The sequence below is a fragment of the Neurospora crassa genome, linkage group VII (assembly GCF_000182925.2).
Source record: "Neurospora crassa OR74A linkage group VII, whole genome shotgun sequence".
NCBI lineage: Eukaryota > Fungi > Ascomycota > Sordariomycetes > Sordariales > Sordariaceae > Neurospora > Neurospora crassa.
In genome coordinates, this window is record NC_026507.1 from 3,096,768 (window position 1) to 3,111,956 (window position 15,189).

General features: G+C 51.6%; 4 protein-coding genes across 4 annotated transcripts; 2 read left to right on the top strand and 2 right to left on the bottom strand.

Annotated features, from left to right (window-relative positions):
• Nucleotides 1-1,085: 1,085 nt before the first annotated feature.
• NCU02275 (hypothetical protein) lies at nucleotides 1,086-1,706 on the bottom strand (the record flags this gene model as incomplete). Its single annotated transcript, XM_954826.1, has 1 exon — nucleotides 1,086-1,706. The coding sequence occupies one exon, from the start codon at nucleotides 1,704-1,706 to the stop codon at nucleotides 1,086-1,088; it is 621 nt and encodes a 206-aa protein (XP_959919.1).
• A 1,471-nt stretch (nucleotides 1,707-3,177) lies between these two features.
• Nucleotides 3,178-5,817, bottom strand: for (formate). Its single transcript, XM_954825.3, has 3 exons — nucleotides 5,507-5,817; nucleotides 5,003-5,418; nucleotides 3,178-4,939 (listed from the first exon to the last, which is right to left on the bottom strand). The coding sequence occupies exons 1-3, from the start codon at nucleotides 5,540-5,542 to the stop codon at nucleotides 3,949-3,951; spliced, it is 1,443 nt and encodes a 480-aa protein (XP_959918.1). The 5' UTR covers nucleotides 5,543-5,817; the 3' UTR covers nucleotides 3,178-3,948.
• Nucleotides 5,818-7,563: 1,746 nt separating this feature from the next.
• On the top strand, nucleotides 7,564-9,924 carry pep4 (PEP4 homolog). Its single transcript, XM_954824.3, has 3 exons — nucleotides 7,564-8,172; nucleotides 8,236-8,389; nucleotides 8,459-9,924. Exons 1-3 carry the CDS (start codon nucleotides 8,074-8,076, stop codon nucleotides 9,394-9,396), a joined length of 1,191 nt encoding a protein of 396 aa, XP_959917.1. The 5' UTR covers nucleotides 7,564-8,073; the 3' UTR covers nucleotides 9,397-9,924.
• Nucleotides 9,925-10,204: 280 nt separating this feature from the next.
• Nucleotides 10,205-14,616, top strand: NCU02272 (hypothetical protein). Its single transcript, XM_954823.2, has 2 exons — nucleotides 10,205-11,109; nucleotides 11,247-14,616. Exons 1-2 carry the CDS (start codon nucleotides 10,880-10,882, stop codon nucleotides 14,137-14,139), a joined length of 3,123 nt encoding a protein of 1,040 aa, XP_959916.1. The 5' UTR covers nucleotides 10,205-10,879; the 3' UTR covers nucleotides 14,140-14,616.
• Nucleotides 14,617-15,189: the final 573 nt, after the last annotated feature.

Consider the following 15,189-nt stretch of genomic DNA (forward strand, 5'->3'; position numbering starts at 1 on the left):
GACTACAACTTGACCTTGACCATCTGACGAAATACTCATTGCCTCGCTCGCAACACCAGATGAAACCTCTTCTTCATACGAAACCCGCCGCTGTCTCACTAAACACCTCAAAAGGTAAACCGAAGTTATCCTCGAACCTCAGACAATGCTTCAATTTTTCTAATCTTCTTTGTCACCTCGCCACTTGTCAATTCCTCGCCCTCTTTATCAGTAACTAACTGACTGTCTTGCGTTGCTTGAGTCACTATCTCTGACGGACTCGGGCTTTCTTCTCAAAAGCTTCTCCAGAACTCATCGTACGTCACCAATTCGATCAACATCCACGACAGCTTGTCCACCAAGAAAGGTCCTTCTTGCACTCCTCTATGGTGAGAAAAGACTACGTTCGTCAAAGTGTTCCTCAAGGGGGGTTAACTTTGAGGGTTTTGGGTTTTATAGAAAGGCTCTTTGGACTTGTTGGAAGGCTGGGTGTGGTTGGTGGTCATGGTTCTGGGACATTTGGGGATGATGATAATTTCGGTGAAGATTTCAAAAAGGAAAATCCTGAATCATGTTGGTCCTTTTTGTTTTTCCCCCTTCTTGCGTAAGAGTAAAAGACGTTGTATACGGCGGAAAGTTTCGGTGCATGGGCAAGATGGCGAGGAGTGACTGATGGTCTATCAAGATATATTCAGCGACGTACGGACCGTTGGACGTTGTCAGAACCAACATCCTCATTCTCGAGTGAATCATTATACATGACGCACATGAACGGTCTTTCTTGATTTGTGCATAAGGCTTGTTATCCCATTTATGTTCTGTTGATTGCATTACCCGACTTGAAGCATTGCGTTGGTATAATTAGCACGGGAATAGGTAGCAAGACAAACACAACAGTGCAACGATTTGCCTGTGTCTAACCCTTATCACGATACTCGATAAAAAAAAAACATCAGCCTCCGTCTTCCTCGCACTATGTAGAAACATCTCTACAGTGGCCGCTCTGATACCGCTTACTTTAGTCCTGGTAAAAAAAAAAAAAAAAAAAAAAAAAAAAAACAAAAAAAAAAAAAAAAAACGACTCCCTACAGCCTTCTTCGCCCATATCACATCGTTTCCCCACTTGTTTCCTGCCCTTTATCATCATCGACTTGCTTCTCATCCCGAGACCCAACTACTTCCCACTGAATATAGTCGAGCCAACGAACATCTGGAACTCCCACATCGTCCCATTGTATCCCAAGTTTCTCCACCATTTGCGGCATCGTCTTGTTCAACCACTGACGGTCCGGAAAGCCCCATCTCATCGAAATGTTCTTCATGTCAGGCATTGAGACTTTGACAAATCCCAGTGAGTGGAGTATCATCAAAGCAGCGTATGTGTCCCTTTCCGCCGCCTCGGTGGTTTCGTATGTCTGGGTTGACCCGAGTGTCAAGGTGGGAGTGAGATCGTTCCAAGGCCATGTATATAGAAAATTGTCAGGTCCGGTTGGTCTGTAGGTTGTGTGTGTTGTCCATCGTCCGAGGAGACCGACAGGAGGAACCAGGAAAAATCTCCAGCTTGAGAGTCCCTTGTCTGTAAGTTGCAGGTCATGCTTCGTGAATTGCAAATGGATGAGTGCGGCAGGTTGCACGCAGTTAGGCTTCGATGAAGGATTGGTGGTGTCCCGAGTTGCACTAGCAGATGTTGCCGAAGCATGCTGTTCAGGTTGTTGTTGATCGGTCATGATATTGGTTTGCAAATATGAATATGGAATTATTAAGCAAATTTCTGGGCACGGCTTATGATGCCGTAGAAATGTAACGAGTTACGATGAGTGTAGGAGAGTCATGGTGGATGGGGACTTAACTATATACCTCTACAATCTGGACCAGACGCGAATGCCTTCAAATAGTCTCTTTCCTTTTTCTTTTTCCCTGGCAATACCAATCACATAATTACGGTAACCGCGGCCGTCCTTCGAAACCACATGCGGCATGCACCGTTGGGTTATTTCTATTAGTTCCTCCTTCCATATCCTCAAAGCACAACAGGTGTATTAATACAAGGTAGGTAGATTGCGTCAACATAGGAACTTCCACTTGTAATTTCCAACAGACAGCGTACTTGAATGTAATTTCCGTTGCTACCTATGTTCAAGGTAGCCAGCACCCGCCTCAAAAGCAAAGAGCTCCTCTCCTGTTTCTCTCAAATCATATTCAGGTACTGACAGCAGCTACATATCATCCATTCCGGACCTCGAAACCTACCTACCTCTTACTGGCTTTCAACCGTCCAGAGGTACTTTCCCACTTACAGCCTTTCGTTTCTTTACCATCAACTGTATATCCTTCCATCTTCTTCTCTGCCTCCGCCCCCCTTTTCCCACTTCATATGTTCCAACCACGGGATACTCGGAAACAAAAGGCAACTTCCGATGCAGAAAACCCCAATCCCGCAGTTTTCCCTCGGCAGCTCCCTTCAGATTCTAGTACAGACCAGGCAAGTTATTCTTCACCTAACCAAGAACAGGGAACACAAAATTCCCATATCAGCGTCGAAGTACCAGAGGCCGTCACATCTCTGAGCCTTCAAGACAGGAGAGTATCCAAAGTGCTCTTCTTTCCCATCTCATTACAATATCACCATTGAGGTCGAGTAAGTCGTGACCACCCACATATGAAGCTGAGCGTGGACTAGGGGAGTATCCTTTGGCTACTCAATATCCGCTATCTGAACCTGGGGAAGAAGTCCTACACCGTCAACTAAGTTCGGCGCATGCGGTAATCCTACCTTAGTTATCTCGTGTTTATCTCCGCAGCGAAAAGAAAGATTGTAAAGAAGAAAAAAAAAACTAAGGAGAAGGAAAATAGACAGTGAAGAAGCCAGAAAAGAGAACAATGGGCAAAAAACAGTGGGAAGAAGGATAGAGTCGCGTGACCGAAAACCCGTGAAAGATGAATATCATAACTGGAGCAAAACAATGAGTTAGTGAACCTCGATTTTTTTGAAAGTCTCTCTAGATGAGTAGCTGATATCTTGTCAGCATCTTGCTGTCCTGAAGTAATGGAATATAAAACGACCAAAATGAAAAGTATAGACACACCTTTAAATGTTTACTAACAGATAAGCGGCGTAGCGATAAGCACACTGACCGGAGCAAAGTCCGGACGCATCAAGACAGCATCATTACATAGACACGGACACTGCCGAACTTGATCCCGACCAGCACAGATTTCTTCAACCTAATTATCTCTAAGTCAAATACGTATGTAAAGGTAGCAAGCCGGGTAGATCTATCCATCCCATGTATCTAATCCCATCTAGTATCCCTTAGCAACGTGACATCAGAAGGAATCATCGCAAAAGCCCCAACATGCCAGGTGGTGTGGAAAAAGGTTTGGACATTCGCTGGGCCTGGTTTTTGGTATAAGCGTGTCCGGACTTTTTATCATCATACCGTAACGCATACCCTCATGAGCACAGACATCATCCACACATATACAACCACGAACCCGACCTATGTACAACATGGGCCATCGTCCTCAGTTTGCCGCAAGAATAGTTGCGTCTATTATGATCCAGGGTACAAAACTTGTGACCCCCAACCGCGTTGAAGCAGTCGTCTAAAACAACTAGTTATCCCCACCGAACTCCGCAGTCCTGAAAAATGATCATGTTGAGGACCAAGTACCAAATTGCAACGCCCCTTTAGAAATGCATGCAATATGGTGAATTTTTTTCCGACTCCCAGTGACTTTTTTTTCCCCGTAACCTAATCCATCGTTGAGATCGTAAATCCAGTGACCCTTTTAAACCACCCTGTTTTTAGTTTTCCCCAAGTCTTCATCCCGGGTCTCATGCAAAGTTGAAAAACATATCCGCGACCCATTGGCATCGCTGTTGAAAAATGCCCCAAACGCTTATATACCGTATATCCTCATTACCACGCAAAACATTCAGGAAATCTCTGTATGTGAGTAACACATTTAGAGACCGGCATCGTATCTCCAGCCCTCAACGGGGAGGGGGAAGGTGTTGCTCCAGGCGGCAATCTCCTGCTTGAGCTCGTTGATGCGGGGAATATCGCTGGTGGCGATCTTGGCCTTGAAGTCCTTCTGCTTGTTAGCCTCCTTGGGGAGGGAAGCCTGGATCTCCTTGCAGAGCTTGACAGCCTCATCGACGAAGACGGCGACCTTCTCGAAGTCGGCCTCGCCGAAGCCACGGGAGGTCATAGCGGGGGTACCAATACGGAGACCGCCGGGGGTGAGGGCGCTCTTGTCGCCGGGAACGGCGTTCTTGTTGCAGGTAATGTTGATCTGCTCAAGGAGGAACTCAACACGGGCACCATCGACGCCGATGGGGCGAAGGTCAACGAGGACCATGTGAGAGTCAGTGCCGTCAGAGACGAGCTTGTAGCCGAGCTCCTTGAGCTTCTTCTCGAGAGCCTTGGCGTTGGCAACGACCTTCTGCTGGTACTCCTTGAACTCGGGGGAGGCAGCCTGCTTGAGGGCAACGGCAAGGGCGGTGATGGTGTGGTTGTGGGGGCCACCCTGGTGACCAGGGAAGACGGAGAAGTTGATCTTGTCCTCAAGGTCGTAGAGGGTCTCCTTGCCGGTCTTGGCGTCAACGGAGCGGACACCGCGGCGGAAGAAGATCATGGCGCCACGAGGGCCACGGAGAGACTTGTGAGTGGTGGTGGTGACGACATCGGCGTAGAGGAAGGGCGAGGGGATAACCTCGGAGGCAATGAGGCCGGAAATGTGAGCCATATCGACGACAAGGTAAGCGCCAACGGAGTCGGCAATCTTGCGCATGCGCTCGTAGTCAATCAGACGGCAGTAGGCAGAGGTACCGGCGACGAGGACCTTGGGGCGGAAGAGCTGGGCGTTCTTCTCGAGGGTATCGTAGTCGATGAGACCAGTGTCAATGTTGACGCGGTAGGGCATGGTCTCGAAGTAGGTAGAGACAGCAGAGATCCTGGAGAGAGTAGGTGGGTTAGTTTGGCCCTTGTTTAACTGGAGTAGCTAGTATGACACTCACTTGCGCTGGGGGGTCTGGTAACCGTGGGAAAGATGGCCACCGTGGGGGAGGTCAAGACCCATGAGTCTGCCGTGGACGGGCATGATGGCCTGGTAGACCTGGAGGTTGGCAGGGCTGCCGGACAAGCACTGAACATTGACACCCCACTGCTTGGGGTCGAGGTGGAAGGCCTCAAGGGCACGGTTCTGGCAGAGAACCTCGATCTCGTCGATGTGCTGGTTGCCACCATAGTAGCGGGCGCCGGGAAGACCCTCCGAGTACTTGTTGGACATGGGGGAGCCGAGGGCATCGAAGACGGCACGCGAGGTGACGTTCTCGGAGGCGATGAGGATGATGGACTCGCGCTGGCGCTGAACCTCCTTCTTCATGATCTCGGCGACCTGGGGGTCGGACTCGACCAAGCTATGCTCGAGCATCTGTATATCGTAGGATTATGAGTCAACATGTTTGTCCCTTCAATATGCGGCCACAAAAAGTATCTGAAGCAGAGGGGTTACCACGTACGGCCTTGTGAGTCTCGGAGAGGGAGTAGGTAGACATGGTGACTGATTTGGGGGGGTTGGCTTCTGAAAAAGTGAGAGGCCGTGTGAGGATTGAGGATGATGAAGGAAAGAAGGAAAGACGGGAGGGAAGGAAAGGAAAGAGAAGAGGGGACTGATGACTGAGATATAGAAGGAGGGGCACTGAGATCCAGGGTAGGTTGCTGGACGACCTCGACTCAGTCAACCTCTGACGGGAATTCACTTGAGTGGCTGCGCGGGCCCAGTCGCGGGTCCAGTCGCGGGCGGCGGCCGGGGGCGGGTGAAAGAAAAATTATTGGAACCCCGCCAACGTGCAGCTCCTCCAATTCGCAATCGCCCTCAGCTGCAAATCTACTGCCAAAAATCGCTAAAAACGTGACCATCCGCCGCACACTGCAAGGACGGGGCCCGATCTCCGGACCTCAGAACAAAGTCTGGGCCCCGCATTCGACATGGTTTTCTCCACCACATTGGTCACTGGCGTGAGCTGTTGCGGTCCATAATCCTGGTTATTGCAATACCGGGGGTTCGCTACCGGGCCATTGCAGGCGACGACGATGACTCTTCCTCCTCCAGATTTTGAGATCTGCGACTGAGTCTTGGCCTCATCGTCGCAGGTTTCTTCGCTTTCGTTTCCATTTCTCATTGTCGGCTCAGCCTGTGTTTAAATCCAGATCTATGGTTCAAATTTGACTTTTTCGTATTTGTCTAGTGTTACAGTTGAGCCCTGATATGGTCAAGTTTGTTTTCATGTAAGCGTGGTTCTTTAAGGACCTTTCTACCAGAGATGAAAACATCAGATTCCGGACCTCCCATTGATTTCAACTACCACAAAAAAAAAAATTGTGGCGAACAACACTCCCGTCGATCGTGTTCCGCCACATGTGCACCCAGATTTGATGCCATTCGCAGTGGGCAATAGCAAGCCAAAAAGAATTCCCAGATCAGAGCTTCCGCCTGGCCAGCTACCAGCCTGAAAACTCAAATAGTGTATAAGAGCCCTCTGCACTACACACATAGTAGAAGTCCCGAGCCAACACACAAACCACGCCAAGTCAGGTTGGACTATATATGCATGTTCAAAAGATTGACAGTGATACCACAACAGTACCAACAGGTACCTGGATGCTATTCAGGCGAGTCAGGTTAGTACACTACGTAGTATCGGTTGGAGATAAGATGAACCATGAGCTTATCGGCTTGAAGGATGACATGGGCATGACATCTCACCTGACACCGAGGCCAGTGTACACTCAACCACTCACACCTTCCCGTCAACACGGCACAGTCCGTCGTGCATCTTCACGTCAAGTTCGCGTACTGGTTGAGGTGCTTCTTTGAACTGGGCAGTGTTCCTGCCGGATGCCACAACTCGCAACAAATGGACTTTGGGAATGGACCCTACCTCTACCTGTGCGGAATCACATGTACCTTGCCTTATCGTCTTCAACTGCTGATAACAACTCGACCAATTGCTCGATGCACCATTGAGAGCTAGTACTTAAAGCTTAGTGCTCATCAGCTCAAAGCCAAAAGTATTGCCAGATGTCGGAGTCTCAGACAGCCATTGTCTTGTGCTCCCGTCCGCATCCGTGCTCAATGGCCTTCCATGCCTGTCTCCCCGTCCCTTCATGCGTTCCCGTTTCAGTCGTGTCGAGTCGAGCACTTCGCTTCTCAGTGAAAAGGAACGGTGAACCTCTCTGGCTCCATGGCAGACCGTTATGTAATCCATCGATGCCTTCTAAAGGTGGCTAGCCCTTCGTCTGACTGGGTCCACCTCCGGTTTGTCTGGGATACAGTGGAAGCACTTTTGCGATCTATCCAATCATCTCATAGCTAGCCGGGAAGCGAGGAGCGCCTTGTTTGCACCAGTCTGCGCTGATAGGGCCAGCGATCGCGACCCCAAGAAGCCCCTGCCTGCAGCGACCGGCCCTGGTCTTGGGTCACACGTCATTGGGTCACCAGGCACAGCAAGGTACGCGCAACCACTTCTGCCACTGGACCATCAAACTGAAGTGAAGGTGCGGGAGTGCCATCAGTCCGCATTCATCGATCCGGGCCTCCAGTAGGTAGTCGTAGGCAACCAGCCGCCAAGCTCCTTTCCCCATGGCCGGTCACACACGAAACAGCAAGGGCCGCTGGTGGGAAATGGAAACAGGATGTTCAAGTCTATAACAAAACGTGTATGTTAATGCCCGCGTGGTCTGTTACTGTACTGTGTAATCGTCTAGCGGCTTGGGTCGCCCTCGCCATCGTCCACATCACACCCGCACCCGCCAGCAGCAGCTGAGGGTGCCTCTCCACTTCTGCCACTTCAACAGGCCCCGGGTCGACCTCCAACTCGCCTGGCTGCAACATCCCGCACCACCCATAAGTAACCTCCGACCGACATCTCTCTTCCCGTCTTCTTTCTCTTTCCCACCCACTGTTGCTCTCCACTAGTACAATTCTTACTTGTTGTCCCATCATCATCAACCAGGCATCTTATCATCTCGAAATCCGTCGCCAGTCTTTCGTTACACGCTCGTTCTTGTCACTGCAGTGCTCACGATGAAGGGTGCTTTGTTGACGGCAGCTATGCTGCTTGGCTCGGCTCAGGCCGGAGTGCACACGATGAAGCTCAAGAAGGTTCCACTTGCGGAGCAGCTTGTAAGTGTTGACTGTTTACCTTGATGGCTACTATGGACACTTGTTGATGATGTTGGTTATCAGGAGTCGGTTCCCATCGACGTGCAGGTGCAGCACCTCGGACAGAAGTACACTGGTCTCAGGACCGAGTCCCATACCCAGGCCATGTTCAAGGCCACCGATGCTCAGGTTTCCGGCAACCACCCGGTTCCCATCACCAACTTTATGAACGCTCAGTGTAAGCATCACACCCTTCTTTGATCACTCGGTGTATGTTGGCGTGGGCACAGTAACTAACGTCTGGTAGACTTCTCCGAGATCACCATCGGAACGCCACCCCAGACCTTCAAGGTAGTTCTGGATACCGGCAGCTCCAACCTTTGGGTTCCCTCTTCCCAGTGCGGCTCCATCGCCTGCTATCTGCACAACAAGTACGAGTCTTCCGAGTCGTCGACATACAAGAAGAACGGAACGAGCTTCAAGATTGAGTACGGCTCTGGTAGTCTCAGCGGCTTCGTCTCTCAGGACAGAATGACGATTGGTGACATTACCATCAATGACCAGCTTTTCGCCGAAGCTACCAGCGAGCCCGGCCTGGCTTTCGCCTTTGGTCGCTTTGATGGCATCCTCGGCCTCGGTTACGACCGGATTGCCGTGAATGGCATCACCCCTCCCTTCTACAAGATGGTTGAGCAAAAGCTCGTTGATGAGCCCGTCTTCTCCTTCTACCTCGCCGACCAGGATGGCGAGTCCGAGGTTGTGTTTGGCGGTGTCAACAAGGACAGGTACACTGGCAAGATCACTACTATTCCTCTTCGCCGCAAGGCCTACTGGGAGGTGGACTTTGATGCTATCGGTTATGGCAAGGACTTTGCGGAACTCGAGGGCCACGGTGTTATCCTTGACACCGGCACCTCTCTTATCGCTCTCCCCAGCCAGCTCGCTGAGATGCTGAACGCTCAGATCGGTGCCAAGAAGAGCTGGAACGGTCAGTTCACCATCGACTGCGGCAAGAAGTCGAGCCTTGAGGATGTAACCTTCACGCTTGCTGGCTACAACTTCACCCTCGGTCCCGAGGACTACATTCTGGAGGCTTCTGGCAGCTGCCTGTCGACCTTCATGGGTATGGATATGCCCGCCCCAGTTGGTCCCTTGGCCATCCTTGGAGATGCTTTCCTCCGCAAGTACTACTCAATCTACGACCTCGGCGCCGATACTGTCGGCATCGCCACCGCCAAGCGCTAAATAGCCTTGCGAACGAAGTTTGGGTAACCTGTACTTGGGGAGCAGAAGTTGATGAGACTGTCACGTTGTTCAAGTAGTTCATAATGACTGTATGATGATGGGAGGGCGCTGCGGCATTGGGTTTGTTTTCTTTTTTGCAGTATAATAGCAGCATCGGTATCTAGTTTCAATGGCTCATTGAAGTCAGCTTGCGTCAACAAGACATATTGAAACTGAATTACTTCAAGCCTCGAGCGTCTTTATTGTTGAGTGTCTGTGATGGCTGTTACTGCCAAGGCTGGAATGAGCATTGTGTTACAGGACGAATACAGGACTCACTGTGGTCATGTATCTCTACGGCTGCCAATGCAAAAGCTTCGTCCGCTCCTGACAGTGCACAACCTGATGTATACCTTGATCACATCCACTACTTGAATGTTGGTTCGCCAGCGGTGCGTGTTTGGAGATATATTCCTTTTTAGCAAAACGAAAGATAAGAGCACCCAAACTGATAATGATAAGTAGGTAGAGGTAGCTATCCAAGGGAGAAGCTGCTGAAGCCGGATAGAGAAGGTGAAGAGGCATGAAGAGGCACGGGCCAAGCCTCTCACGTGAATGCACCTTTGACTGGGCTCACTAATTCCCTCATGCGCGCTAGTGCAAAGATTGGAACGGCTGGCTTTTTGTGTAGGTAACCAAGTGCAGTTCTGTTTGAAGGACAGACAAGAAGACTGAGAGATCTGAGAGCCGGAGACTGTCCAGGGTCAACTTGTCCTCGTTGCACGTAACCTGGAACGCGATATTTCGTGAACTGCTTTCTTTCGTTTGGACGTTTGATACCTATTATGGACGAGCTTTGAAACGACTGCGAGCATTTTTTTGTTTAAACTTCATGTGCTAGGTGTGGTGTGGATGGAGTCCCATCTCTGAACGCCTTTTTTAACCTTTTTTTTTACGGCCAGTTTTTGGAGAGTTTGAAGTTGAAGTCGCACCGAGGGGACCTCCTCCAAATATACGACTGGAGCACTCTCACTCCAGCGAACACCAGCAAGCGCTCAGCACTCAACAGCAGCAGCAAAAGCCAAAGAGAAGCCGCAACCTCCAACTAGTGGCTCGGACCTCCGTCCTTCCAGTCACCTCAGTCCATCCGCCCCGGGCCAGCTTCGAGAGTCCACGGACCAGGCACGGCCACAGCACCTAACCTGGAACCGCACTCAGCAATCGCACTTTTGGCCCAGCATTCCACTTTCCCTCCCTTCGCGACCGGCAACGCGAATCGCGCGACAATCGCCAGGCACCTCGACAGGCCGCAGCTAGAGAGCACCACCACCACCAACCCGCGCAGCGTCACCGGCCAACCATTTTGCATCCCAGGACGGCCACGACCATTCACCACAGTCCGCAACCCCAGCCGACTAAAGTACTGGACTTTACTTTGGCGACCATACCATCATACCACGGTATTTCCCCCCCGCCAGAAAAAAAAAAAAAAAAAAAAGAGGACATGGCTTCGCCCGCCGTCGCCGCCCCCCAGGCGAACGGCGTCACGACATTGTCGCGGCCACAATCCCCTGCGTCCGTTACCTCAGCCAAGCGGAAACGCGACGTCGACGATGACAGCGGCCCAGAACTCAATGGTTCTGATGCCGACGGCTCTAAACCAACCGTCAATGGCCTGCACACGGTCCGCGATAGCAAAGTACTCATCTCTGACTTTTTTACCACTCTACAAAGGTATGGATCGCACTTTCCCCCAACAATCTGTCCCACATGGCCTTTGTCCCCCATTGTCTATGATGGCGATCTGAAAATGTGTCTCATTGCTAGTCGGCCATTGAGTGCGGACTACTAACAATACCATGTCTCTACAGTTTCGATATAGGCAGCCATCCTATTCTCAAGCGCCCTTTACCCGAGTCTCACTCCGACGACGACCCTTCGCCGCCAAAGAAACCCAAATCCGAAGACGGAAGCGCGCAACCCAGTATCGCCGACAAGATCAACCAGAATGCCTATAATACTGTGGACGAGCTCGTTTCCGACGTTGTCGGAGCAGCAAAGGCACAACTCGCCGAACTTGAATCTGCGAGTTCCGAGTCCGACGACGGCTCAACCGACGAGGCCATCGCGCAAACCGCAGCATTCCGGACCAAGGCGTTGGAGCTCTACAGGCGGGAGATGGCATACCCCCATGTTCCTCGACATGTGGCCCCGAAACCAGACCTGAAGGAAGCGATGAATGGCGGCATGGGTGGGCTTGTCCTGACTACTGTTGGCGCCGCACCAACAGTCAGGCCTCTGTTTACCAGCCTTCAACGAGTGACAGCTTCCGGCGGGGTTGCAAAGTCACTTCCGGAGGGATCATTGCCGCATGGCGTGACGGCCACGCGTATACTGCCCGAGTTCACGGCAACAACCGACAAGAACACTCGTTCTTTGACCCTAGGAGAGCTGTTCCCCTCTCCCCGAAATCTGCCCCCGCTGCAGCCTCCCAAGGCGCCAAAGAATATCACCAAAGGCAACGTCCTCACTTTCTACCACCCAGAGCTCACCGAAAAGTCCAGGTATCGGAGCGGTACATACTTTACACAAAATCTTGCTACAGGGCATTGGCTAGATTACAGTAACGCAACACCGACTACGCATGCCCGGTCGAAACAACGAGAGCGAGCGCAGAGTTTGGCGGGTCACCGGCCGTCTTCTACTGAGCTCGAAATTTCGGAGATGGAGGCAATGTTTCGCGGCGCGTTCTCCAGTTTTGCGCCATGCAAAGATGACTCGGCTGCCATCATTCCTTCTGGTCAACTTGGCCGCATATGGTGGCAACGTATCGGGCGGAGGAATTTCGAAAAGCTTGTCGATGTGGATGGTCCGGAAGATGGAAATGTCGACACGACTATGACTGGCACGGATGAGGATATCGAGATTGACGAGGAGCTCGTCAAGTCCGCCATTGAAAACTGGGATGACAACCTGGTTGACCCTAGCTTGGAGGAGCTCTTGGGTAAAAAGTCCACCGAAGAAAAGGAGATGGATGACATGCTCGAAGAGGTGTCGGATTTGATTGAGACTTTGGCATCCTACCAGCGTAACAGGAATCTCACGCTCCCTACCAGCCAGGATCGGTATTCGGCGGATCCTGTCAACGCGGATATGCTTCGCAATGGCAACCTGTCTCACCAACCCAGCGAGGAGGAAATGATGACGTATCAAGCACTGAAAGCTCAACTTTCCAGCATTGTTCAGACCTTGCCGCCATATGCGGTAGCTCGGCTCAATGCTGATAAGCTTGGGGAGCTTAATGTGAGCACAAAGATTGAAATTCGCACGGACGAATACAAGGGTGTTATGGAGGAGGATGAACAGGCCCGTCTTGCCAGGCAGGCTGCGGCAACAGCCGCAACCACAAATCAGCGGCAGCAGCAGAGGGGTAGCGTTTCCGGCCCGGGCCAGTTCGCTCATCAGTATCCCGGTCAGTTCACACCTTCGGCCCGCCCGATCGCAAATGCCCAGCATTTTCCCCAAACCCCAGGCCGCCCTAACCCGCCCATGTACCAACAACGGCCACCCTCGGCGGTACCCATCCCCCAGGTGCTTCCCCAAAGTCAACAACGTGCGCCTCCTCCTCCAGCATCCTACCGACCACCGACCAACTACGGATATGCGCCGCAGCTGGCAAAGGCGCCAGCCCCTTACGGACAGCATAATGTGCCCGGTGGCTATGCGCCGAGCCCACCTCAACCTCGTATGGCGCCGCACCCCGGCCCCGGTTACAATATGGCGCCGGCCGGGCCCCCGGGTCAGCGGTACCCACCTGGATATCCGGGGCCCCAGGGCTACCCACAGCACCAGCCCATGCACCCCCAACATGTTCAACATCCTGGACCCCCGCAACATCCTTCTCCCCACATGCAACAGCATCCACAACAACCGGGGTTTGCGCCGCCGCCTTATACTAATGGTGCACCCATGCCCCGGGCTATCACTCCACAAGTCCCACCCCAGACGCCGCACCACTATGGCCCAACTCCCACCCCAACACCACCGCCGCCGCCGCCGCCGGGACCACCGCAACAGCACCAGCAGATGCAACGTGGACCCTATGGAACCCCCGGGCAGGGTATGCCGCCTCAAAACATGCAACCCAACAACATGCAGCGTCAGTATGGAGCCGGATCTCCTCCTATGATGCCGGCGCCGCAGAACATGAACCGGACACCCAGCCTGACCGGCTACGCGACCGTGATGCCCGAGGTACAACAGCGCCAGGTGATGGAACAGGCGAGGGCGAGGGCAGATGCGGAACAGCGTGCTAGTGGACACATGGGCAAGGTCGCCCAAGGCGAGGTTGTTGGCCTCGCAGGTATCGGCCTCGGTGGTAACGTTGATGTCCACAAGATTGCTGCTGCCAAGGCCATGCAGATGGGCGGTCCCGGCGGTCCTCCCGGCGGTGGTTCGGGTCAAGGGCAGGTAACTAACATGCCGCCCAGCCCCAAGCTTCCCATGCACGGAGGGCCAAGCCCGGTGAATGGTGTTACCCCTGTTCCCGTTCCTGTTCCTTCACCTAGCCCGGCCGCACAGCAACAACAGCAGGTGCAGCAGCAGCAGCAACCACCACAACAACAGTCTCAGGTACAGACGCAGCAGCAGCAGCAAATGATGTCACAATCACAGCCTCAGCAGCAACAGCCGCAACCACCCCAAAGCGGCGGACCTAGTCCGGCTCCTCCCGCACAGCAAGGTTTTAGACCTCCTTCTGCATAGGAGCAGATGTGGATGAATCCGATGAATGTTAGGAATGGGTGGTGAAATTGCGGTCGATAGATGTTGAGACGGCGGGGGTCATTAAGTGTACGAAGGCGGAAGAAGGATAAGGAGAAGAAGAAAGGAAGAAGGAGGAAGGATACGAAAAAGAAGAAGGCTGAAAGGACTGGGAGACAAAGTTTAGATCAAGCTTGTTTAGTAGTAGTACATTGATTGCTTACTTACGCACATAAAAGCGCTTATTCAATATTCGCGCTGGGTTTTTCTTATTTGCTGTCTTGTCTTTACGCACACAGAGGCTTTATCTTACACACAATCTGGGTGAAGTGAGAGGAAGGAGGAAAGGGAGGGGAAAAAAAAATATCGAGAATAAAGCGGATAAGTTATGGGTGTTGGTGGGATCGTGAAGCGGGAGGTATAAACAAGGGGCAGGAAAGTAGCGAGACAGGCCTGAAGGGGTGTATCGAACGAGGAGAAATGGAGACAAAAAGAAGAAGACAAGTTTGATATAGTAGGAGGATAATAAAGATCAAAGTTAAAGGGGAACAGTGTAATGAGAACGAAACTGAAGTAATGGGGATTTTGAATCTATTATGTATGGTATTTGTTATGGTGCTGGTCGGAGGCTTGCAATGAGGGGAATGATACAAATATGCTGCCGTCGTGTGGAGAATAAAGGGGGGATGGATGGATGGATGAATGGATAGCTTACTATTAGGTGTATCATCATTATCATTTTCTTTTCTCTTGTCACACTTTATAATGTCTTTCCTTCATCTTTAACTCTAAAGAGTGCTAGAATTGGGTGACTGAGAAGCCCTTTTCCCTTCGCTTCAGTCTTTTTTCTTTCTCCTCTCCAATTTAGTTCAGAAGTTTTCTTTCATTTCTCAGATCTTGAATTATGAGCATTTAGACTCTTCAATATAATTTGTCAAACTCCGCTGTCTTGCCTTTGCTTCTGTCGGGGCCAGGTAGGGTATCCTTTTTGTTAGGCGGGGGAAGGTTAGTTTATGTCGGGTTTGTAGTATAGTTTACTTGAACCCTGGGAAT

Bases quoted from the DNA above. Each gene is read 5' to 3' on its own strand.
- for (XM_954825.3), bottom strand. From the start codon at position 5,542: ATGTCTACCTACTCCCTCTCCGAGACTCACAAGGCC. The intron at 5,419-5,506 runs GTACGTGGTAAC...TACGATATACAG, and splicing joins TCTCCGAGACTCACAAGGCC to ATGCTCGAGCATAGCTTGGT. The intron at 4,940-5,002 runs GTGAGTGTCATA...TACTCTCTCCAG, and splicing joins TACCAGACCCCCCAGCGCAA to GATCTCTGCTGTCTCTACCT.
- NCU02272 (XM_954823.2), top strand. From the start codon at position 10,880: ATGGCTTCGCCCGCCGTCGCCGCCCCCCAGGCGAACGGCGTCACGACA. The intron at 11,110-11,246 runs GTATGGATCGCA...ATGTCTCTACAG, and splicing joins TTTTTTACCACTCTACAAAG to TTTCGATATAGGCAGCCATC.
- pep4 (XM_954824.3), top strand. From the start codon at position 8,074: ATGAAGGGTGCTTTGTTGACGGCAGCTATGCTGCTTGGCTCGGCTCAG. The intron at 8,173-8,235 runs GTAAGTGTTGAC...GTTGGTTATCAG, and splicing joins TTCCACTTGCGGAGCAGCTT to GAGTCGGTTCCCATCGACGT. The intron at 8,390-8,458 runs GTAAGCATCACA...AACGTCTGGTAG, and splicing joins CAACTTTATGAACGCTCAGT to ACTTCTCCGAGATCACCATC.